This window comes from Haliotis cracherodii, unplaced genomic scaffold (genome assembly GCF_022045235.1).
Source record: "Haliotis cracherodii isolate W230 unplaced genomic scaffold, xgHalCrac1.p SCAF_5, whole genome shotgun sequence".
Taxonomy (NCBI): Eukaryota; Metazoa; Mollusca; class Gastropoda; order Lepetellida; family Haliotidae; genus Haliotis; species Haliotis cracherodii.
The window spans coordinates 7,016,395-7,041,968 of NW_027266308.1; the positions used below are offsets into that span (position 1 = coordinate 7,016,395).

The window sequence follows — 25,574 nt, forward strand, 5'->3', positions numbered from 1 at the left end:
AAGATCTTTACTGTAAAGATTTGAAATAGACATGCTACCATGCTTACTGCAATATCTGGTGCATGATTGGTTGCTTGGCTTTTGTTGGGAATTGAACCCAGATCTTTGGTGTGACGAGCAAACGCTTTAACCACTAGGCTACCCCTAGTAAATAAAGAAGTTGTAATCCATAAATTGTCCTACTTTTTTCAATAAATCCACTTCAAAACATGAAAGGCTTGACTGCTTTTGCTGTTGTTAGAATGACCTGCAGCTAGTAGCAGACTTTGAGGACAATGAAGAGGACATTGAGGGCTTTGAGGAGGACTTTGACACAGAACCAGTCAAACATGATGAGGTATGACTTGTTTTTTCCATTGTTTTCTGGAGTGCTTGTCTCCCTCTTCTGTCACTCAGTGTGGGAAAATGATGATCAGTTGATTGCCTGAAGGATTTGGTCATTTCAGTCACTGTCATTGATATCATCCCCTGGTATAGATGTCATAGCAGCCATGCTTTTTCGCCATGGGTTTCGCCGAAGTGGTAAACGTCTGAGACCTGCATCACTTTGGGCTTTCCTCCCACATTAAGCTGACACGCTGTTATATAACTGGAATACTGTAAAAGCGGCGTTTAACCCAACTTACTCACTCACTAATAACATGGAATCCGCAATTGGGTATATGATGTAAAGTCGTTATTAAATGATTGCAGCTATGGGTATGTTTGGCATAATCAATGTGTACCAAACAATCCAGATTCATTTTTAGTATTTTTAAGTTAATTAGAATATGACCTGTTAAATGGATTTGTAACCACTCCCGAAAACAGAATTGTACTATTGGCCTGAGGCCTTTCAGTATGGAATAAAACTTATCCTATCCTATCCTATCACTCACTAATAAGATTGTGATTTTTGTCCAGATCCGTGATCTCATCAAGAAACTGGAACTACACAAGTACAGAGAGCAAAGGTATGTGCTTATTGTTTCCTTGCTGTTGAAGATGCAAGGACAGTTTCATAGGAGCTCAGAAATTATTTTAACACTGTGGTTGAATAAGCCACAAGCTAGGCAATGCTAAATTACCTTCATCCTTTCACTAGGTTTTTGAAACTTTAACCATCCATAGGCTGGGGTAAGTCAAAGCCAGTGCATCATTTGAGCCTGAACATAGGATAATTGAAATCAATTTGTTGCCTGCAGCATCATTCCTGATGAAGACGACGCGGATGATGAAGATGTGGCATCTCCGAAAGATGAAGACAAGGAAGAAACTGTGACACTAGAGGAACAGACGCAGGCCATTTCCAGTTCAACAAAAAAGAAAAAGAAGAAAAATAAGTTCAAAGTCCAGGATGATGAAATTTCCAGTTCAACTGATCCCGTGGTGGCGAACTACAGCTCACTCAGGAGCATCAGGGTGGACTGGGATAAGCACATCGCAACCTACAAACCTCGCAAGTACCTCGTCCTCAAAGGGGCAGAGAGATGGTATGATGAGGTATGTTGAACTGTTTACATACCTTACGGCACCTCAACACCTCAACAGGACAACATGATCTGTAAACAACAACATTGAAGCAAGTTTTGAGAGGTCCAAAAATGTCATTCTTTGTCAGTATTCAGCAGCAGATCTGGGACAAAGGTCACAGACCGCTCAGTAGAGTTACATCCCTTAGGCAGGCCAGGATCCTGTAATGATGATTCTGGATTCCTTGCATCACTATGGGCTTTCCTCCCATTTATGCTTACACAATGTGATGAAACTGAAATATTGTTCATAGCAGCATTAACCAAAATGAAATTTCCCTTGATGTGTCATTCATTTTATTCTTACTTTTTTACTTTTAATAATAGATTTACTTTTTTTGGTCAGGATGAGACTGTCAACATCGGCCAGACCCCCGAGTCTGCAGTACAGCAGATGGAGGACTTTGCGTCCAAGCTGTTGGCTGATGAGGTGGCTCTCTACACAAAACGTGAGAGAAAAAAAATTATAATTCACTTTTGTTCAATGCTAAATGCTTCAACCATCATCAGGGCGGTCGGGTAGTCTAGTGGTTAAAGTGTTGGCTCGTCACGCCGAAGACCCGGGTTCGATTCCTGACATGGGTACAATGTGTGAAGCCCATTTCTGATGTCCCCCGCCGTGATATTGCTGGAATATTGCTAAAAGCGGCGTAAAACCATACTCACTCACTCACTCAACCATCATCATCAGCGAGGGATAGATAGCACTTAGCTCAAGCTAACTGTACTGCCGTAACACCATGGGCCACTTAGACACCACAGTATCCTTCACCTTGAGTATGTTCAAGGCTTTCAAACAATATACGTAGGTGCGACAATCAAAATGTCTCTTGTTGTGTCATCAACAACAACTGCCTGGCTCTGATTCATAGTCATGATAATTCATGTTTACATTACATTAGCTTACTAAACACTCAAATGCGTCCACGTTAAAATTTTGATCATATTTAAGTGGCCTCCGTAGTGATAATGCCCTCAGTATACGTTGTATACCTTTCACAAACTTTAATTCTTAAACTTATCCTATCTCACACTATGCGTTTCTTCATTCTTTTTTTTATCTTATGTGTAAATGCACTTGAACAAAGTTTCCAGCTTTTAAAAACAAATCACCAAAACACATCCCAGCATCACCAAGGTCACCACCCAAACAAATGGGTCATGGCACTGTAATTTTGTGCATAGCAACCTACATGACCTGATCAAGTGATGACCTCAGTCACATCATTCTCTTTCTCTTTGCCACCCCCTGTGGAGACTTGCACTGAGGGTTCAGAGAATAGATGTCTTTTTTTGCGGGATTTCCCTCCTATGTCAAATTGTTAACGTTTGCGGGAAGATGAGTACGGAAGATAAACATCGCCCAGGCTGTGATGAGTGGGTAGCTACCTTCTCCAATTCCGACCCTCACGACCTGTGCTGTGGCTGTTGCAGTATTGACAAGCATCTTCCCGTGCAAGACTTACAGAAGAATACTTTAACATTTATCTACCCAAATGCCACGGGCAATTGTTTGGCACTTGGAACATGGGCCGTCTTCCGTTAAGAAATCTGACCAAACCGTCTGTCCCCTCCTCCGGAAAGACCCGTAAAGATCCGGGGTAGAATAGGTCTTCAGCAACACATGCTTGCCGTAAAAGGTGACTATGCTTGTCGTAAAAGGCGACTTAACGGGATCGGGTGGTCAGACTCGCTGACTTGGTTGATGCATGTCATCGATCTCAATTGCATGGGTCGATGCTCATGATATTAATCACTGGATTGAGCGATGGTGTCAACAGTTCGTTCCTGCCCAGCGTGACCTCTTTAAAAGTCTTCAGCAAGAAAACATCTAGCCTGTAAGGCGTGGCTGTCCCAAATCCTTACCCGCTCTGCTTTGGTAATGCTTCAAAGATCCTCTTGTGGATGTTGTCAGTCTTCGTATGCTTCAATCCCTTGGTGTGACTGATAGCTTTGATGATGCATTAAAAGAGATGCACCCTACTGTCTGTGGGAGATAGTGGTGTGATCTGTCTTGTAGAATGGATTGGCTGGACTCCCCTTCTGGATCGATGATATGTCGTAAACTGTATGGATGGGTTCTTTACAGCTTTACGGTTGTTCAGATGTAAAAACATGTTCCGCATGTTATACCCAATTTCATGCTGTTACATCGGACTAACATATTGGGATAATATCGCGTTTTATGTTGTGTTTTCCCCTTATGAGTTCTTGTCTTTATGACACTAGGAAGCATATAGATTATTTATTTATTTATCTCACTTTTTAGCACCAGCTTCTTTGTGTGTCTCACGGTTATCAGCTAGGGTATCTGCGCCGCTCCGCTCAATGGCGTCTTCCCAAGGCAAGAGAGATAACTGACTATAAAAGTCCAGTTTCCACCCTTGCTGAACTAGGCTGGTATTATGGAGTTGGCTGGACTAACGTGTCTCCAAAATCGAAATCCAGTTCATAAACTGTCCTGCAGAATTCTGTTGATTGCAGGATTGCAAAGCATGTGCACCGCCAAATTGTTGTCAGCAGATATTTTCCCAACCTTTTCCAGTTTTTAATCAAGGTGCTCACATGATTTGATGCATTTCGTGGTGTAAGGCCCGTTTTATCACAATATAGATCTTGGTTATTGATCAGATCGTCTTGACCGGGCGCCACCATTTTGTGTGAAGCAAACGCAAGTGGTACGAGAGGTGAAATCTGATTGTTCCATAGGAGAGGCTTAGAAGGGACATAACTGGTAATAGCCACTGGTTGCGCTTCGATCCAACCCAGTAATTCCAGCCTAGTTCGGCAAGGGTGGAAACTGGACTTTTAAAGTCAGTTAACTCTCTTGCCTCGGGAAGATGCTCAATGATGGGATAAATGCATAGTGTGAGAAAGGATAAGTTTAAAAATGTGTAAACCATACCATGAATTGTATTCTTATATACTTATCCTATCGCACATGCTATATGCCCTCCCGACCATCCCCACATCACAGCTCGAACAGGATTACAGTGCGTGACCCATTTGTTTGGCTGGTGACCATGGGGATGCTGGGAAGTGTTCGGGTGATTTGTTTTTAGAAGCCGGAAACTTTCTTTAAGCGATTTCAACATAGGATGAAAACAAAAATGGAGAAATGCATAGTGCAAGATAAGATAAGTATGTAAATAAACTGTTTACACCCCAAATGTCCATCATGACTGTATTATGACTTATTGTCCTCCAGAACGTGAAAACAGCAAACGATCCGACACAAAGTGGATGAAGACAGTGCTGGCGTCCGGCACATTGTCGGACAAGATGGCCGCCCTCACCCTCCTGGCTGGGGAGTCCCCAGTACACAATCTCACCAGCATGGAGAGTCTGGTCAACATGGCCAAGAAAAAAGGCAAAAGGGAAGCAATGGCTGCAGTTGGTAATTACGTTTATCTCGACCTGTCTTTAAATACGCTGTGATCGGGAAACACGCTTACTTTTCTTTTTTGAGAAAAAAGGACTATGGTTATATATAGAAAATCTCACCCGAGTGTCTTTTGATATCAAATATATCAACACGAGTTGATAAAAGTGGAAAAATTCTGAGGCTTGCCGAGTTTTAAAATTTTATCGACGAGTGTTGATATATTTGATATCAAAAGACACAAGGGTGAGATTTTAATTATCACCCAAGATCATACTTCCAACTTTTTCAGTTTGTAGACAGTAATAAGCAGTGTCTTCAGTGTGAAAAGTACTGCTAACAGCTTCAGTAGCAGAGCCATTAGTGATGTCATTTGATTATGATGTCATGGTAACCAGTGATGTCACAATGGTCTGCAAAGCATTGTGATGCAATTTCATTCTCATCAAAGCGATATCTCGTGTGGGAGCCAGTTTTGTATGATAAATACAGAGTAATCTACTTGCAACTTGTGAAATAATGTTAAAAGTTTACAAAATTCATTCACTCCGGACAAATAATCTACAATTACTTTAAGCTCATAGGTTATTCTCTAAATTGTACAGGGGGCACCGGTGGCCCAGTCGTCTGAGGCGCCGCGATTCGCTGTGCAGAGTTGCGTCCCTTGGGCACGCCAGAAACCTATGATTGTTGGTTCGAATCCCGATTCGCCTCTATGGCTTCCACATTACCATGTGAAAATTACTACCACTCATGGATTCCCGACATGGGTACAATGTGTGAAGCCCATTTCTGGTGTCCCCTGCCGTAATATTGCTGGAATATTGCTAAAAGCGGCATAAAACCATACTCACTCACTCACTCACTACCACTCATGATCAAAAGAAAAAGAAATTGCATGTACTTTATTGATATGGTAAATACAATCGTAACTATCGATATTCCTAACTGAAATCGATGCAATTGATCGGAAACTGATTTAACAATCGATTTATTGACTTTAAGTGCTTACCAATAGCAATATATCGATATTTCGATTTATCGTGACACCCCTAGCATTTGTCCAGTGCGTCTTATAGTATACACATTGTGTTCATGGTGTGTTAATCACGTTGTCTCCCTTGTCTGCTAGATGCATTGCGGGATCTGTTCCTGTCTGACCTGTTGCCCAGCCACAGAAAACTGAAAAGTTTTCATCAGGTATGACTTTAATGACTCTTCAGTATTCTGTTGAACTAGCCAGCATGATGTACAGTCAAGTCTCGTTAATCCGTGATCGTTGGTTGCACATGATTGTGTCGGATGAACGAGTATGTCGGATCAACGAAATTAAGTGATTTGTGATCGAAAATCGGACGTCTTCACGCTAGATAATAACCGTGTGTTCCTTGTAATACCTTGGTGAGTCGACCATGTTTTATATACCTGTTCGTATTTTAAACTGGCTTCATGCACATTAATCTGGCTTTAATTTGTAAACTACTTTTGTATAGCTTTGTACATACAGGTTTGAAGAGCTTTTCCTGTTAATTGTTAAGTTAATCTCTGTAGCCAGTGCGTGTCAAAACACGGGGTTGTGTACTCGCGGGAAGATGACCACGGAGTACGCTGATCACTGTGATTAATGAGACTGATTAATGAGTGATTTTGGTAATTCGTTGCAAATTAGGTGTGTCGGATTCGGAGTGCGAGAATGTCGGATTAACGGGACTAAATAGCACTGAATCAATCGGTTCCCATCATTTGTGTTGGATAAAGCCGAGTGTCAGATTAACGAATGTCGGATTAACGAGACTTGAATGTAATTGTGAGTTGTTGGTATTTCTTTGAGTGTGTACAATCAGGACAGTATGAAGATAGGACCGCCTCTGTGGTCTAGTGTTAGAGCATCCGCCCGGAGAGCAGAAGGTCCGGGGTTCGATCCCCGGCCACGTCATACCTAAGGACATTAAAATATGGTACTTGTTGTTACCCTGTCTGGCACTCAGCATTAAGGGGCTAAAACAAGGACTGGTCGGCTCGGAGTCAGTATACTGTGTCTGAGTGGGGTATTCATGTTAAACTGTGGCATGGTATCTCAGTGTGCTAGCACTATAAATCGGCATCAGTCCGGACTAGTACAGGCAGCCACATGTACATGCACGTCGCTTTATAAGTGCAATAATTTTAGACGCAATGTTAAACCCCATTTCACCTCACTCACTCACTCACCCAATCAATCAATCAATCGATCAATCAATCAATCAATCAATCAATCAATCAATCAATCAATCAATCAATCAATCAATCAATCCAAACTTGTGTGTATGTGTTGCAGCAATCTTTACCCGGACTGGAGAGACTTGCTAGTGGAAACAAGGACACCATGGACAAGATACTCATGCTGTGGCGTTTTGAAGATCAACTGAAGGGGAAATATGCTGCATTTATCCAAGCTGTTGATGTGAGATAACCTCTTAGCCTTTGATTTCTTCTAATAACTTTTGAACACATGTTGACATAATGTGTACACAGATTTCTTGTCTAAAGACAAAACTGATGCAAGTGATTATCGTTTGATGATCACCTTTCACTCAAATTAACAAGATGTTTTCAGTAGTTAATCCTCGATTAATCAGTGTCAACTCAGTTTATTGCCTATTACAGTGATTGACCGATTGGACTATCATGTAGGTACGATGTTTTTACAGCAATCAAAACAAACAAAGCTTTTCAGTGTAGATAATCTTTATTGTGTTACAACTGCAGACAGAAACTGCTCAGTCCTAACTGTTGATAATGTCAAGTCAAAATTTAAGAATGTCCGGACAATGTTTTTTAAAATGTCCGGACAGAAAAGTTTAAATGTCCGGTAAGCAATATTTTAAACCGGACATTTGAGATTCCCAATCGGACATGTCCGGCGCATATGACAGTTTCCGAACCCCTGGTTTGATCAAAGATTATGTTTTTTGATGCACCTGAAATTGATGTTATATTTCAGACGATGTCACACGATATATTGACAGCACCCAAACAGAAAGCTTTAAGTAAGTAATGTGCACATATGTCAGTGACCATGTCCTTCCTCTCAGGGGAATTCTGGGTAAGAATTGGTCCCTACCAGTCTACGCTTGTCAGATGATGCGACAAAAGAATCGGGAGGTCAAGCTTGATCAATTTTGGGGGCATGGGTGGTCCAGTCGTCTAAGGCGCCGCGATTCGCTGTGCAGAGTTGCGTCCCTTGGGCACGCCAGAAACCTATGATTGTGGGTTCGAATCCCGGTTCGCCCCGATTATGTTTCTAGGTTTGTCAGCACCATACCCGTGCTCGTGGGTTTCACCGAAGTGTTAAACATCTGAGACTGCATCACTTGGGGCTTTCATCCCGCGGTGATATAACTGGAATATTGTTAAAAGCGGTGTTAAACCCAACTCACTCAATCTCTTAATCACTTTTCATCCTACCCCAAAGGTGCAGGACATTGCTCATAACATCAGTCACTGGATTGTCTGGTCTAGACTTGATTATTTACAGGCTGATGTCAAGTGACTGGAATATTGCTGAGTGTTGGGTAAACAATAAACACTGACTATTTGAGTTATATATGGTGTTGAAAACATAATACAATGTGATATAAATATTCTGCTTATCACAAGCTTGTTTTCCATTCAAAATTAACTTGAGTAAGAAAACAAGGTGAGGTGAAATGGGATTTAACGTCGCGTCCAAGATTATTGCACTTATATAGCGACGTGCATGCATGTGTATGTATGTGTGTGGCTGCTTGTACTAGGCCGGACTAATGCCGATTTATAGTGCTAGCTCACTGAGATACAATACCTCAGTCTAACATGAATACCCCACTCAGACACAGTATACTGACTCCGAGCCGACCAGTCCTTGTTTAAGCCCCTTAATGCCGAGCGCCAGACAGGGTAACAACAAGTACCATCTTTTAACGTTTTTTGGTATGACGCGGTCGGGTATTGAACCCCAGACCTTCCGCTCTCAAGCCGGACGCTCTACCACTGGACCAAGGAGGCGGTCAGTAAGAAAACAAGAGAGAAATTTGTTAATAAACCTGACTTTGGTGGTTAACACCCATCATGCCACAGTCCCCCATTTAACTATGTGATGTTTCCTGCCACAGGTACAATATACCAGCTGTTGACCAGCAAGCCGGAGGGGGAGAAGGTGAGTTGGGATCATAGGGCACGGGGGGATGCAGAGGGGGGATGCAGGGGGTTCATTCGGCCAAGTCACTTCATGACTTGACGGGGGCACGGGTGGCCCAGTCGTCTAAGGCGCTGCGATTCGCTGTGCAGCGTTGCGTCCCTTGGGCACGCCAGAAACCTATGATTGTGGGTTCAAATCCCGGTTCGCCCTGATTATGTTTCTAGGTTTGTCAGCACCATACCCATGCTCGTGGGTTTCACCAAAGTGGTTAACGTCTGAGACCTGCATCACTTCGGGCTTTCCTCCCACATTAAGCTGACACGCCGTGATATAACTGGAATACTGTTAAAAAGCAGCATTAAACCCAACTCACTCACTCATGACTTGGCTATTATGTGCACTCTCCTTTTTCAACTCCTGGGCCCACTTGCCCAAAGCGATCTTAGCGCTACGACTATTGTAAGCCTATGTTAAAGTATGGGAGTTACGATCATCTTAGCGCTAAGATAGCTTTGTGCAAGTGGGCCCTGGATCTGCCACTGCAAGTCTTACAATGGTCACAAAAGATTGAACTGATATCAGTTGATAATCAAATGGAAAATGGCTAGTTTCAAACACTGTACAAAGAAGGTTGTCAGCTTTGATTTGTTAATTTTCATTTCTAACTCGAAGGGATAAATACCCATAGAAGGTACTGCACTTGTACCAGTATGATGGAATATATGCGGAATGAGTGGAGGAAAATCTGAATCGGTGCAGGCACTCTCACTAAAATCAGATCTAAGTTCTCCCTGCCGCTAAACAAAGATCTGAGGACATCCCATTACGGGTCACGTCAGAACGACCTTTCGCAAACCATGACCTCCCACTGAAACGACTGACAAGAAGTCGACTTCAGCAAATTAGAAAGCAGCTTTCTTGAGCTTTACGGCACTCATTTCAACCTGGCGACTTCCATTTCAGACTAAGCTTGAAAAATATTTTGACACAGTTCTCGATTAAAATTTCAAAAACTGAACAACGAACATTCCAGAATGTCTTATATGTTGTAGCGATTGTATGAAAATATTTTGACAGTTCTCGATTAAAATTTTGAAAACTGAACAAATGAACATCCCACGCAAACGAGAGATAGACGATAATTTTGACAGAATCAGTCGTACGGGCTGGAACTGTCGTTCAGAATACCCTGTGTTAACATTTTTGAGGTTGCATGATTAGAAAACACATTCCGACTGTCACTTTGATGATCAGGTAAGCAACACTTTCATTGGTCGGATGAAAGGTCGTTCTGACATGACCCTTGTTTAGCGATAGTGAGAACTAAGATCTGATTTTACAGAGATTGTGGTGCAGACATTTACCATTCTGGGCAACGCCATGAGCACAGGATGTTAACAGAAAAAGGATCACAACTGTTGTTTTTTAACACCATAAAAAGAATGTTTGGAGTTATAAAATTATAGATTTTTGCTTTCACCTTGCAATATACATGTATTTAGTTGATCCCTAATCCCTAAATTTTCCCTTGGGCAAGGGTCTCGTAAGCCCCAAGATGATAAAATCTCCCATACTTTAACATAGGCTTTTGATAATCGTAACACTAAGATCGCTTTGGGAAACTTGAAATAGGTCATTACAGGTGCCTACACATCCCCCAGCATCCCAACCTGGGAAAGGGTCAGTCTAACCTTCATCCCTAGAACTGAAATACTAATCCACGATTTGCTGTGCAGAGTTGCGTCCCCTGGACACGCCAGAAACCTATGATTGTGGGTTCGAATCCCGGTTCGCCCCCATTATGTTTCTAGGTTTGTCAGCACCATTCCCGTGCTCGTGGGTTTCACCAAAGTGGTAAACGTCTGAGACCTGCATCACTTCGGGCTTTCCTCCAACATTAAGCTGACACGCCGTGATATAACTGGAATATTGTTAAAAACAGCGTTAAACCCAACTCACTCACTCACTCATTCACTCACTGTAGGAGCTGCTGCCTATGATGGCCAACAAGCTGGGAGATCCAGACTACAAGATTGCCGCCAAGGCTTCTCACCTCCTCACCAAACTGGGTAAGTAAACTACAGCAGTCTGACATTGAATGCATCTTGGCCAGACATCTCTGATTGACACCTAGCATGAACCAGTAACCATGGTAACACCTTTACTACTTTGTCTAAAACAAGCGTATGTTTGAGCAATCTGACTCTTTTTCTGATTCTGATAAGCTGATGATTGTAAGATAAATGTAGATGTCGCTAGATCTGCCTACCCTTATAAAGTAGTAACCATGGTAACATCTGCCTCTGTGTTTAAAACCAAGTCATCTGGTTGACTCAAGCTCCACACAGCGATAGCCCTTTTGCAGAGCTCTATACACTATCGCTGCCACCAGTCAAAACTCCCTACTGTGAATAGGTGGCCACAACCATGCTTGGAGTTGAACTCGCAACCAACGGACCGTTAATTTTACAAAAAAGCGATGACTGCCGTGATGCCGAATACTCTTACCCTAATTAAATTTTGTCAATCTGAATTTCTATTTCGTTTCAGCTATCTTGTAATTGGTATGGTAAGAACGTAAGGGGGAATTTGAGTGATTTTCCGTTTGTCTGCAAACTCGAACCAATCTGATCAAACAACCAAAAAGTTAAATTCATCTTGGACATATGGTCAGTCTTAAACCTTTTAAAAAATAACTATGATAGCATTCCCAAAGACATAAACAAAAGTATAAACGTTACTACAATTGGGGTTAGAGGACAGATTTCAAGAAACTTGTAATGGCCGCGCCCAGACTGGTGGGAACGATGTTACCGAGAGTGTAACGAAAGTGTCACACACTGGGAAGGAGCTTGCTGGTTGACTGGGCAAGGGGAGATAATTTTAGAGCTGTAAGAATACTCCAATATCACTGTATGATGGGAGCAGTACATGTTGAGTGGTCACTCGATATCATGACAGGTGTCAGTAGATTAACAAGGGTTGATTGATAAATTCTACACCTCACATAGAAAGATGTCAGAAGCTTTGGAACCCAAGGAGCTTAATTCATTGCCAAAGTTTCTGTGATATGGAATGTACTCTCTCCGAGGAAATGCCTACAGGAAGGATAAAGTGCATCAAATATGGAGCTGTGTTTAATGGCACGCTTTATTATGCCTCAAAGTGAGACTGACCAATCAGAGATCAGATCCACTGACAAAACATGAGCCCGTATACCGTCAGTAAAAATCCAAGATGATGCTGACCTAATATGAGACCGTATACCCTCAGTAACAGCCATCTTGGATTTTCCAACACCCACCTCACATATCTCACGTGGAAAATCTGTTACCGAAATTTGTTATTTGACACCGTTTTGTGTTTTACTATCATAATTTGTGATGTGCAGGACATTAATCTGTGTTTTAGATCATGTCCATGTCTTTATTGATAAAGATTATAGTTAAAAAATTTCAAAAAGGTTTGGCCTCTAAGATTTGAAGAGTACTCTCCCTTTGACCCTTAACGTCAATTCAACGTACAGTTTTAATTTGTCAAGTTTTCATTTTGACATGACACGTGTGATATGGATACCAAATAGTGTAAACTTTTCGGCATAATAAACTTGTTATGGTGTCTTTAGTTGCTGTATACGGTGTTGTATTAGGTTAGCAGAAAAATATTAGGCGAGGTGTTTTACGACAACGTATACGGCAACCGAAGACACCATAACTAATAAGTATTGGAGAAAACACACTCACGAGGTTTTTGTAGACAGAGCATGCCCTAGGGAGAGGGAAAAACCAAGGAGTGAAGCACCCGCATTTTTTTCCCAACCCCCAGGGCATGCCCTGTCTACCAAAACCGAGGGAAAGTGTTTTTCCATGCCTATAAACCGAAAAAAGAAACTTAAAACAACATTTATCAACATTTTTATGTTTCGAACATACTTTCCATGAACCTACGAAACGCGCATAAAATATCTGTTGCTGGATCTTGAAAAGGACATTCTAAAAACCAGTGTGGCTTATCAGCACCTCTGTAGCCTCGTGGTACACTCACTGGGCTACAGATATGAAGGTTGCGAGTTCGATCCTCGGAATATAAAGAAAACATTTGTCATCTGATTTTACATTTCATTACATGTTACAATCTGAACGGAAGTTATATTAATAAAATACCCAGGACATTATATAAAATCCCTGGGATATTATATAAGATCCCAGGGACATTACAACGTCCCTGTTTATGAGATTTAACCCAACTGGAAAGTAAAACCTCACAATAGGTTCTAATGCCTATAGAAAGAAGTCTCTTACTTAATAGCGATCCCAATGAATAGGTTTATAATATCAGTTCAGCCTTCCAGCCTCATCGTTTACTCACATGTGAGATGTTGTCAATTGTTCTTGTCCACTTGTGCAGTGAGTCAGCACCCCAACATGAACTCCGTGGTGGTGAACGCCGTGGAGGTGATCCTGTACAGACCAAACATCTCCGCAAGGGCACAGTGAGTATTATCGCTACTTTGTCTAAATAGGAGCAGTGGGGTAGCCTAGTGGTTAAAGTGTTCGCTCCTCAAGCTGAAGGCCTGGGTTCAATTCCCCACATGGTACTATGTGAGAAACCCATTTCTGCTGTCCTCTGCCATGATATTGCTGGAATAGTGCTAAAAGCAGTGTGAAACTGTACTCCTTCACTTACTTACTAAATAGACAAGGATTTAGATGACTTTACAAGTCATTAACAGTGTATCTTTTAATAGTTTCGACATTTTATTTCCTCTTATGGAAAGAGAATTATTTTGAAGCTTGAAAGAACCATCACCACAGTGATAAATAACCATCACCACAGTGATAAATAACCATCACCGCAGTGATAAAATAACCATCACCGCAGTGATAAATAACCATCACCGCAGTGATAAATAACCATCACCGCAGTGATAAATAACCATCACCGCAGTGATAAATAACCATCACCACAGTGATAAATAACCATCCCACTGTGATGTGGCTCGAATATTGCTCATTGCAGTGTTTTGTGGCCAACAAACAAACAAACAAACAAACAAACAAACTCCTTATGCGAAACATAAGAAGTTGTTTGATGATAAAATTGCACAGACAAAATGTTCAAGATGATTGTTTGTTTCAGATACTATGCGATGTGTTTCCTCAACCAGATCGTCCTGGATGCAGAGGATGAAGAGCTGGCCTCGCAGCTCATCAAGATCTACTTCTCCTTCTTCAGGGTAAGCTACTCACACACATGGAAGAGATGTAGAGATGGGTATTCAGTCACTCAGATGATTTCATGTCATCACAATTCGCTGTGAAGAGTTGCGTCCCTTGGACTTACCAGAAACCTATGATTGTGGTTTCGAATCCCGGTTCGCCCCGATTATGTTTCTAGGTTTGTCAGCACCATACCCGTGCTCGTGGGTTTCACCGAAGTGGTAAAGGTCTGAGACCTGCATCACTTCGGGCTTTCCTCCCACATTAAGCTGACACGCCGTGATATAACTATAATACTGTTCCCAGCAGTGTTAAACAGACCATTCCATGATGATGCTGACAGCTTGTTTACTATGTGCGTGTACCTGTTTCTAAGGTCAGTGCAAGATCAATGGCATTATGTATGTATTCCAGGCCTTTGTCCAGAAAGGGGAGATTGACAGCAAGATGATGAGCGCCCTGCTGACGGGAGTCCACCGGGCCTTCCCATACGCTAGAGGTGAGACCAATGACCACCCAGCACATTCTTGCTGCTAGCAGACGTGTGACTGTTTACAAGCTGACTACGCTGTTCGATCCGAGCTTGTCACATATTAATGAAGTAGTACATCTAGAGGCTTTCGAATCGCCAGTACAAAATCGTTATTAGATTTGAATTCAAGAAATTAGGTTTGTCTTATAACCTCAACAATCAAACGTCCCATGAGAAACTGGAGACTTTTGTGTTAGCCATTGATGATGTTTCTTCCTGATGTGAAGGGCGGTCGGGTAGCCTAGTGGTTAAAGCGTTCGCTCGTCACGCCAAAGACCCGGGTTCGATTCCCGACATGGGTACAATGTGTGAAGCCCATTTCTGGTGTCCCCTGCCGTGATATTGCTGGAATATTGCTAAAAGCAGCGTAAAATCATACTCACTCACTCCTGATGTGAATGTAATCCTGTCCAGGTGAGAAGAGTTCCCTGAATGAGCAGCTGGACAGCCTGTACAAGATCGTCCACCTGGTCAACTTCAACACCAGCGTCCAGGCTCTCATGCTGCTGCATCACGTCACAGACTCCAGGTGAGTGGTCCCAGTGCCCTGGGTACGTCTGCATCCGACCTGGGTACCTGTCATTCCAGACTGATTTTAAGACCTGTGGAGATTCCGGGGTAGAATAGGTCTTCAGCAACCCATGCTTGCCGTAAAAGGTCACGTCACAGACTCGAGGTGAGTGGTCCCTAAGCTGGGCCCCGTCTCCAATATCACAATATAGGAGCCGGTACAGGCCAATGAGACAATAGCTGTGAGCGCCTTCGAAATATTAAACATACACTATGTTATGTAATTTTTCATTGGTCGCTATTTTAAGACGACGCGCTACCCTTCTACAAAAGCCTCCACTGAGAAACGTCACAAACTACTTTAAGTCATTTTGTTAGATGTGCCACCGTCGGATGCAGGAAAGACCTTCAAACTTTAAATTGTAATTAATTGTAGGAAATTAAATTTCCAAAATTATTTTCATCATATATTTTACGTACATGATATCGATATGTAAGAGAAATGATAGTAAACATAGTCTAGCGTATTTCTTTGCATGAACATTTCGCAGGTTTTCGAATACACCCCGAAATTGTGCTATGCGAGAAAAATATTTATCATACACTTGTCAGAAAACTTTGAGCGAATAAAATATTCTCAGGTATTTGAATGAGATACGCATGTAGGAAGTTTATATATGTCGACATATGTAGAGCCACCCATAAAGTATAAATGTCGCATTGAAAATATTCCTAACTTTGTCTTTCCATTCCATGACGTCGAAAAAGTTTATTTTAAGAGGGTTGGTGTTCCATTTTAAGGAATAAAGAATAACTCGTAATAAATATGACGTGACTCTTCTGACAAAATAGAAATGTGTTGTACGACTCGTATGTGGTTGCAATATATTTATTGGATGATTACGTTTAAAATGATAAAACCTCTGTTGAAAATATTGAAATTGGAATAGAATAGCAATTAACCATGGCCGATGTTGATATTTTCTAGCTATATATTTTTAAACAACATTCAAATGCAATACAATTATTAATACCAACGAAATAAGTCAATGTCCGTTACTCAACAAATGGGCAGAATCATAATGGATGGTTTCTATTCATTCACCCAGTCATCACTTCTAACTTTGTACAACATTGTAGCTGAGTGACAGCAGAATGAAGGTGACATTCCGTTTCAAAGTGTTACAAATAATACTATAGTAGTAATGTAGTCTAAGATTGCACCTGGGTGCGACCAGGTGTCGATTTTCTTTTAAACATGGATGGTATTTAGTAACTATTTACATAAATCAAACCTGTGTTAAGTGATTATGTTGATAATTTTCAAGATCGTTGTAAAGATGGTATGGGGTCTTATGGTATGCGTTCTTAGAAAACTGCTTTCCATATTACTGAACATGACAGACATGGGCATCATCCTCAAAAGGAGTTATCTCTGTGGCATCCAACCTTTTATTAATGCATTACAACTATCCCCAAACAATCAGAGAGAAGAGGTTCTCTTACCTCATCTCGGGCATTGTTGTCTTGCATATCTCAATATTTAGCATAATAAAAACATTTCTGCACAATGTACAGTTCATTATAACTGCATTGTCAAAAATATGTGACTCAACGTAAGGTAATGATGTAACACTGTCCAGATTAAAGAAATATCGTATACAACACTATATATATATAAACTTATCGATTTCTTGTCCAAACAAACAGGAGATTATCAAAGGTAGATACACGTTATGGCCTAGATCTACGTATAATATCATATCGAACATTGACAAATATCCAAAGTAGGCGAAAAAATGTATGAAAGATATGAAAAATCTACAAAATAATTATAACTGTAAACAGCAGGATACAATGACTGCTGCAGTTTGAATTTTATTCGACTTCACAATGAGGGTTCAAGAGGAGGGACAAATATATCCCTCTATCATCCAAGGGGAAAGCCTGTGTCAGTTTCTCTACTTCATAACATTTTTAGGGATTTTGTAAGCCTTCATTCTGGACAAGGTGTAAATGGACCTCGTTGCCCGAAAATCTATAAAATCTTCGGCCTCCCTTTAGAATTCAGTACCGTATTCTAAAGGTGCTCCAAAATATAGAAGTGAATTCTTGTAAATAAATATGTCAACAATGCAGAATTTCAGAAATACAATTTTTCAAATATTTTCTGTCTTCACTTAGAATTCAACCCATGAACCACTTTTAATCTGCCTTAGCGCTCCAAAAAATTAGCGAGACTGTTGTCAGTTGATTTTGTTTGTCTATTTTCCACTCTATAAAATTGCCCGCCATCAGATTTTGGTTTAACCACAGCAAACGCAAGATGACACGCTTTTCACAGGTGTGTCCCTCCCTCCCCTGTATCGGTATATTAGCGTAGCCATTTTTGAAAATCACCGGATGTGACGTCAAATAAACACGCTGAGTGTTTTTTATTTTGGCCTGTACCGGCTCCTAGCTTGGCGCAAGTTGACGACGCGCATAGGGAGCCGGGAACCAGCTTAAGTGGTCCCAGTACCCTGGGTACGTCTGCATCCGACCTGGGTACCTGTCATTCCAGACTGATTTTAAGACCCGTGAAGATTCCGGGGTAGAATAGGTCTCCAGCAACCCATGCTTGCCGTAAAAGGTGACTATGCTTGTCGTAAAAGGCGACTAATGGATCGGGTGGTCAGGCTCGCTGACTTGGTTGATGCATGTCATCGATCCCAATTGCGTGGATTGATGCTCATGTTATGAATCACTGGATTGTCTGGTCCAGACTCGAATTATTTACAGACCGCCGTCATATAGCTGGAATATTGCTGAGTGCGGCGTTAAACAACAAACCAAGAAACAAGACTGATTTTAAGGATATCCTGTCCATCAGTTATTATACTGTTCAACATTTGATAAGGATATTCAGAGTGTTCTGTTTGGGTCTGAACGAGACTGATTGTTTGGAAGTGTTGTCATACAAATAGTATCTGATATTGCAGGGGAGCTGCATCAAGTTAGGCTTCATTTCAAGTTAATTTTTGGGGGCACGGGTGGCCCAGCCATCTAAGGCGCTGCAATTACTCTGCAGAGTTGCGTCCCTTGGGCACGCCAGAAACCTATGATTGTGGGTTCGAATCCCGGTTTGCCTGATTATGTTTCTAGGTTTGTAGTAAGTGGTAAACGTCTGAGACCTGCATCACTTCGGGCTTTCCTCCCACATTAAGCTGACACGCCGCGATATAACTGCAATACTGTTAAAAGCGGTGTTAAACCCAACTCACTCACTCACTCAAGTTAATTTTAACAGAAGGACATGATTCAATAGTATTTTGTGTTTTGAGTAATGCAGAATAAGAATAGAAATGTAAAAAATATTTAGATTTGACTAATTCTGAGTGTCCTGTTTGGGGCTGAACAAGACCGATTGTTTGGAAGTGTTGTCATACACATAGTATCTGATATTGCAGTGAAACTGCATCATGTTTGGCTTTATAGTACATGATTCAATAGTATTTTGTCCACTAGTTTTGTAACAGGATAAGGGGGACACACTGGTGGCCCAGTAGTATGAGGCACCGTGATTCGCTGTGCAGAGTTGCGTCCCTTGGGCACGCCAGAAACCTATGATTGTCGGTTCGAATCTCGGTTCACCCCGATTATGTTTGTCAGCACCATACCCGTGCTCGTGGGTTTCACCGAAGTGGTAAACGTCTGAGACCTGCATCACCTCGAGCTTTCCTCCCACATTAAGCTGACACGCCGTGATATAACTGGAATACTGTTAAAAGGGGAGTTACATCCAACTCACTCACTCACTCACTCACTCACTGTAACAGGATAAAAAATAATTCAGTACCCTTATCAATTTTTTAGTAGTGTGTATCACCTGAGTCCATTACGTTGTTACAGTGAGGCACTGAGTGACAGGTTCTATGTGGCGCTGTACAAGAAGCTGGCTGCCCCGGCCCTGAAGACATCCTCCAAACAAGCCATGTTCCTCAATCTCATCTTCAAGACACTGCGCACGGACACATCGCCAAAAAGAATCAAGGTATGCTCCGTATACTTTCACACAGATCTGGCTGTGTTTGGCGAATCCAAATGGATTTAGTTCTGGTAGTAAGCATGAGCTGGTAGATGGCAGCTGAATTACCACATCAAGTAAGTCTGGATAAGACCAGTCAAAGCTGGGGAAACAATCCATGCCATTGGTCACAAACAGCCAGGACCCCGTTCCACAAAGTGATCTTAGCGCTAAGTCAATCATAACTCCCATTCTTTAACACTGACTTACGACAATCGTAGTGCTAAGATAGCTTTTTGGAATGGGGCCCTGTGACACTCATTTTAGCAAATTCATTCCAATTTTTGTCAGTCTTGTCACTTGTCTTGGGGATTCTGTGGTACTGTTGGTCCTCAGGAACCTATGGTTGACGTGTTTGTGCATGGATTTGAAATGTCTCCAGCACTCCGTTGCTTGTCTCTGGCAAAGTTTGCACATACATCAATCAAGCTTCAAACTGGTGCCTTTTGCTTTAAAGGATTGTTTTCTTTCCTATTTTTTTCTTTTTTCCTTGAAGACAATTTCCAATCAATGAACCATTTGATTTCCGCACTTATCATTGAAGTGGTCAACTGTTGACTTCATTGTTTTTGGAATTTTTTCTGTTTCATCCTGGAATATCCAGGTTAGAATTGGTCTTCAGCAACCCATGCTTGTCGTAAAAGGCGACTAACGGGATCGGGTGGTCAGGCTCGCTGACTTGGTTAATGCATGTCATCGTATCCCATTTCCGCATATCGATGCTCATGATGTCAACCACCGGATTGTCTGGACCATACTCGATTATTTACAGACCCCCGTCATATAGCTGGTATATTGCTGACAAAAAAAACAAAAAAACAAACAAACAGAATGTTACATCTTTTTATAGAAACCCCATTTCACCTAACCACCGATTGAATCCAGTGATAATCACTCCTCCCAGCAATACATTTAGTGGCCGAAGTACAGTTTCAGATTGTAGTGGGATCACAGTAATAAGTTGTTAATGTCTTTGTCTTCTGTTTACCCATGGACTTACACCATTAAATGAGTGATGTCATCACAAGCATCTTTTTCATTGGTAGACAACTGTCTAACAGTTATGGTCTGGCCTCAGTAACAACAAACAAACAAACAAACAAACAAAGAAAACAAACAGCAACAGTTTGATTATTGTTTAGGAGATAAACATACTGTGTTTTCAATGTAGAGCTTGGTTACCTGTAGATTTAACCAACCAACCAACCAACCAACCAAACAAACAAACAAACACAAACTGTAAGCAGCAGTTTGATTATGGTTGTTTTTTTATTTGCATGTCTGTGTTCCAGGCTTTCATCAAGAGGATGCTGCAAGTCTGCTCCTACCACAGCCCCCAGTTTGTGTGTGGCGTGCTCTTCATGCTGTCAGAGGTGAGGGGTTCTGGCTGTCCACACAGAGAGACACCGGGGGGCAGGGCCACTTGATACGACCATTTGATATTCTGTTGTAGGGGAGGGGAGGGGAGGGGAGGGGAGCCCCTTTTTTGGTTAAAAATTGATCTGTTTGTCTTGGATTTGTTTTCAGTCACTGCATGCACTTACGCACCGAATTTTAAATTTGGGGTTCAGGTGATAGGGAGTTCTACATGCTGCGATTTGAAAACAGTTACTGGGAGTGTTAAAGCTGACGGAATTTCTCACAGTAGTGGGGGGCACGGGTGGCCCAGTCGTCTAAGGCGCCGCGATTCGCTGTGCAGAGTTGCGCACGCCAGAAACCTATGATTGTGGGTTTGAATCCCGGTTCGCCCCCATTATGTTTCTAGGTTTGTCAGCACCATACCCGTGCTCGTGGGTTTCACCGAAGTGGTAAACGTCTGAGACCTGCATCACTTCGAGCTTTCCTCCCACATTAAGCTGACACGCCGTGATATAACTGGAACACTGTTAAAAGCGGCATTAAACCCAACTCACTCACTCTCACAGTATAGCAGTTTTACCTCTACTGCCTGTTCTACATGATGCTGCAAGGTTGTCATGTGTAGCTAACATACAATGATATTTCAAGTGAACAGGATATTTTTTATACTTTTTTTGGTCATTTCAGGTCATTAAAAAAAGACCTGATATCATCAACTTTACACAGACTTTTGAGGTAAGATAATCTTTTGACTACAAAGGATGGGTTTTTTGTTTTTACACCACACTCCTCAATATTCAAGCAATATGACAATGGTCTGTAAATAATCAAATGAGGCCCAGACATTCCAGTGATCGATATTGTGAGCAATGATTGACATCGTCGGGGTGCCATGACATGCAATCAACCAAGTCACCGAGCTTGACCACTCAATAGAGTACATCACCTCTTAAGACCAGCATATGGTTCTGGGTGCCATTGTACAAAGCGATCTTAGCACTAAGCTGATCATAACTCTCATACCTTAACATAGACTTACGACAGTCGTATTGCTAAGGTTTTTTTGGTACAACGGCACCCTGGGGACCAATTCTAACCTGCAATCCCAATGGATTGCTGCATTTGATCCTTGTGTCTGAAAAGTGAGATTTCTGAGGATCCTAATCTCAGATCATTTTGTAATCTGGTCATTCATTGATGAATGTTGTATTTCTATCGTTTGAAAAATGTACTTAATACCTCTCTAAACTGAGACCCCTGTGGTGAACCGGGTCAGAATAAGTATCCCTGCACCCAATTTGCTGGTCATACGAGGCGACTGACTTTGATTGGGTGATCAGCCTTTGTGAGCTGATTGTGTGATCAGCCTTTGTGAGCTGATTGTGTGTCATTGTGCCCTGGCATTCAACAACATTCACTCACTTATCACTGACCTGTGTCTTGTCACTGTCCATTCTCTGACTGTGTGGTCTACGTGATCAGGACTCGGATGACGAGGAGCATTTTGTGGACCTGCCAGGGGAAGATGAGGAGCCGTCACATGCAGCAGAGGATGGGGAGGAGAAACCAGACATCAAGGTGGAGGTCAAGAAGAAGCTCAAGTCCTCCTGGGTTCATCGGAGAAACAAGCAGGGTAGGCCTGGTGTGTAGGGAGACACAAGCAGGGTAGGCCTGGTGTGTAGGGAGACACAAGCAGGGTAGGCCTGGTGTGTAGGGAGACACAAGCAGGGTAGGCCTGGTGTGTAGGGAGAAACAAGCAGGGTAGGCCTGGTGTGTAGGGAGACACAAGCAGGGTAGGCCTGGTGCGTTGGTAGAAACAAGCAGGGTAGGCCTGGTGTGTAGGGAGACACAAGCAGGGTAGGCCTGGTGTGTAGGGAGACACAAGCAGGGTAGGCCTGGTGTGTAGGGAGACACAAGCAGGGTAGGCCGGGTGTGTAGGGAGACACAAGCAGGGTAGGCCTGGGGTGTAGGGAGACAAAAGAAGGGTAGGCCTGGTGTGTAGGGAGACACAAGCAGGGTAGGCCGGGTGTGTAGGGAGACACAAGCAGGGTAGGCCTGGTGTGTAGGGGGTCAGGAGCAGGGTAGGTGGGTCCTGCTGTACAAAGACATCATTGTTCTTACCTTAACATCGACTATGACAGTAGTAACGCTAAGCTTGTTTTGTACAATTGCACACTGGTGTGTAGGGAAGTGACTGCGATATGTGTACAGCTTGAGACAGAAATGAAGTGACAAATGGTGAATGATTGTTTCAGAAAAGATGACCCTGGGGACGTACGACCCGTTCCATCGAAACCCGATGTACTGTGGCGCTGACCAGGCGTGTGTCTGGGAACTGGAGAAGCTTGCCAACCACTTCCACCCTTCTGTGGCTCTGTTTGCCAAAACCCTGCTGCAGGTGACTACACCAGCCTTGGGAAGGGGTGGGGAGATATGTAGCACTAGTTGGTCCTGGGATGTTTGGAACACGTGTTGTTACTGTGATGTTTGTAACACTGGTTGTTCCTGCGCTGTTTGTAGCACTAGTTGTTCCTGTGATGTTTGTAGCACTAGTTGTTCCTGGGATGTTTGGAACACGTGTTGTTACTGTGATGTTTGTAGCACTAGTTGTTCCTGGGATGTTTGGAACACGTGTTGTTACTGTGATGTTTGTAACACTGGTTGTTCCTGCGCTGTTTGTAGCACTAGTTGTTCCTGTGATGTTTGTAGCACTAGATGTTCCTGGGATGTTTGTAACACTAGTTGTTCCTGTGATGTTTGTAACACTGGTTGTTCCTGGGATGTTTGTAACACTAGTTGTTCCTGTGATGTTTGTAACACATGTTGTTCCTGGGATGTTTGTAACACTAGATGTTCCTGTGATGTTTGTAGCACTAGTTGTTCCTGTGATGTTTGTAGCACTGGTTGTTCTTGTGATGTTTGTAACACGTGTTGTTCCTGTGATGTTTGTAACACTAGTTGTTCCTGTGATGTTTGTAACACTTGTTGTTCCTGTGATGTTTGTAACACTTGTTGTTCCTGTGATGTTTGTAACACTAGTTGTTCCTGGGATGTTTGTAGCACTAGTTGTTCCTGTGATGTTTGTAACACTAGTTGTTCCTGTGATGTTTGTAACACTTGTTGTTCCTGTGATGTTTGTAACACTAGTTGTTCCTGTGATGTTTGTAACACTTGTTGTTCCTGTGATGTTTGTAACACTTGTTGTTCCTGTGATGTTTGTAACACTAGTTGTTCCTGGGATGTTTGTAGCACTAGTTGTTCCTGTGATGTTTGTAACACTAGTTGTTCCTGTGATGTTTGTAACACTTGTTGTTCCTGTGATGTTTGTAACACTTGTTGTTCCTGTGATGTTTGTAGCACTAGTTGTTCCTGTGATGTTTGTAACACTAGTTGTTCCTGTGATGTTTGTAACACTTGTTGTTCCTGGGATGTTTGTAACACGTGTTGTTCCTGGGATGTTTGTAGCACTGGTTGTTCCTGGGATGTTTGTAACACTAGTTGTTCCTGTGATGTTTGTAGCACTAGTTGTTCCTGGGATGTTTGTAACAAGTGTTGTTCCTGGGATGTTTGTAACACTAGTTGTTCCTGTGATGTTTGTAACACTTGTTGTTCCTGGGATGTTTGTAACACTAGTTGTTCCTGGGATGTTTGTAACACTAGTTGTTCCTGGGATGTTTGTAACACTAGTTGTTCCTGGGATGTTTGTAACACTAGTTGTTCCTGGGATGTTTGTAACACTAGTTGTTCCTGGGATGTTTGTAACACTAGATGTTCCTGGGATGTTTGTAACACTAGTTGTTCCTGTGATGTTTGTAACACTAGTTGTTCCTGGGATGTTTGTAACACTAGATGTTCCTGTGATGTTTGTAGCACTGGTTGTTCCTGTGATGTTTGTAACACTGGTTGTTCCTGTGATGTTTGTAACACTTGATGTTCCTGGGATGTTTGTAACACTAGATGTTCCTGGGATGTTTGTAACACTAGTTGTTCCTGGGATGTTTGTAACACTTGTTGTTCCTGTGATGTTTGTAACACTAGATGTTCCTGGGATGTTTGTAGCACTTGTTGTTCCTGTGATGTTTGTAACACTAGTTGTTTCTGGGATGTTTGTAACACTAGTTGTTCCTGGGATGTTTGTAACACTTGTTGTTCCTGGGATGTTTGTAGCACTAGTTGTTCCTGTGATGTTTGTAACACTGGTTGTTCCTGTGATGTTTGTAGCACTGGTTGTTCCTGTGATGTTTGTAACACTAGTTGTTTCTGGGATGTTTGTAACACTAGTTGTTCCTGGGATGTTTGTAACACTTGTTGTTCCTGGGATGTTTGTAACACTTGTTGTTCCTGGGATGTTTGTAACACTGGTTGTTCCTGGGATGTTTGTAACACTAGATGTTCCTGGGATGTTTGTAACACTTGTTGTTCCTGTGATGTTTGTAACACTAGATGTTCCTGGGATGTTTGTAACACTAGATGTTCCTGGGATGTTTGTAACACTTGTTGTTCCTGGGATGTTTGTAGCACTGGTTGTTCCTGTGATGTTTGTAGCACTAGTTGTTCCTGGGATGTTTGTAGCACTAGTTGTTCCTGGGATGTTTGTAACACGTGTTGTTCCTGGGATGTTTGTTACACTAGATGTTCCTGGGATGTTTGTAGCACTAGTTGTTCCTGGGATGTTTGTAGCACTAGTTGTTCCTGGGATGTTTGTAACACTGGTTGTTTCTGGGATGTTTGTAACACTAGTTGTTCCTGGGATGTTTGTAGCACTAGTTGTTCCTGGGATGTTTGTAACACGTGTTGTTCCTGGGATGTTTGTAACACTGGTTGTTCCTGGGATGT

General features: G+C 42.2%; 1 protein-coding gene across 1 annotated transcript in view; it reads left to right on the forward strand.

Annotated features, from left to right (window-relative positions):
* The window catches only part of LOC139442214 (CCAAT/enhancer-binding protein zeta-like), a 39,218-nt gene that overhangs the window by 1,585 nt on the left and 12,059 nt on the right, over positions 1-25,574 (forward strand). Inside the window, exons 2-20 of the mRNA XM_071222998.1 lie at positions 242-337; positions 904-953; positions 1,185-1,482; positions 1,858-1,960; positions 4,720-4,908; positions 6,026-6,093; positions 7,211-7,336; positions 7,877-7,922; positions 9,027-9,070; positions 11,037-11,121; positions 13,460-13,544; positions 14,192-14,288; positions 14,686-14,770; positions 15,218-15,332; positions 19,205-19,346; positions 20,672-20,752; positions 21,426-21,473; positions 22,221-22,371; positions 22,994-23,136. Of these exons, the coding sequence (XP_071079099.1) occupies positions 242-337; positions 904-953; positions 1,185-1,482; positions 1,858-1,960; positions 4,720-4,908; positions 6,026-6,093; positions 7,211-7,336; positions 7,877-7,922; positions 9,027-9,070; positions 11,037-11,121; positions 13,460-13,544; positions 14,192-14,288; positions 14,686-14,770; positions 15,218-15,332; positions 19,205-19,346; positions 20,672-20,752; positions 21,426-21,473; positions 22,221-22,371; positions 22,994-23,136 (2,052 nt within the window). The remainder of the gene's footprint in view (positions 1-241; positions 338-903; positions 954-1,184; positions 1,483-1,857; positions 1,961-4,719; positions 4,909-6,025; positions 6,094-7,210; positions 7,337-7,876; positions 7,923-9,026; positions 9,071-11,036; positions 11,122-13,459; positions 13,545-14,191; positions 14,289-14,685; positions 14,771-15,217; positions 15,333-19,204; positions 19,347-20,671; positions 20,753-21,425; positions 21,474-22,220; positions 22,372-22,993; positions 23,137-25,574) is intronic.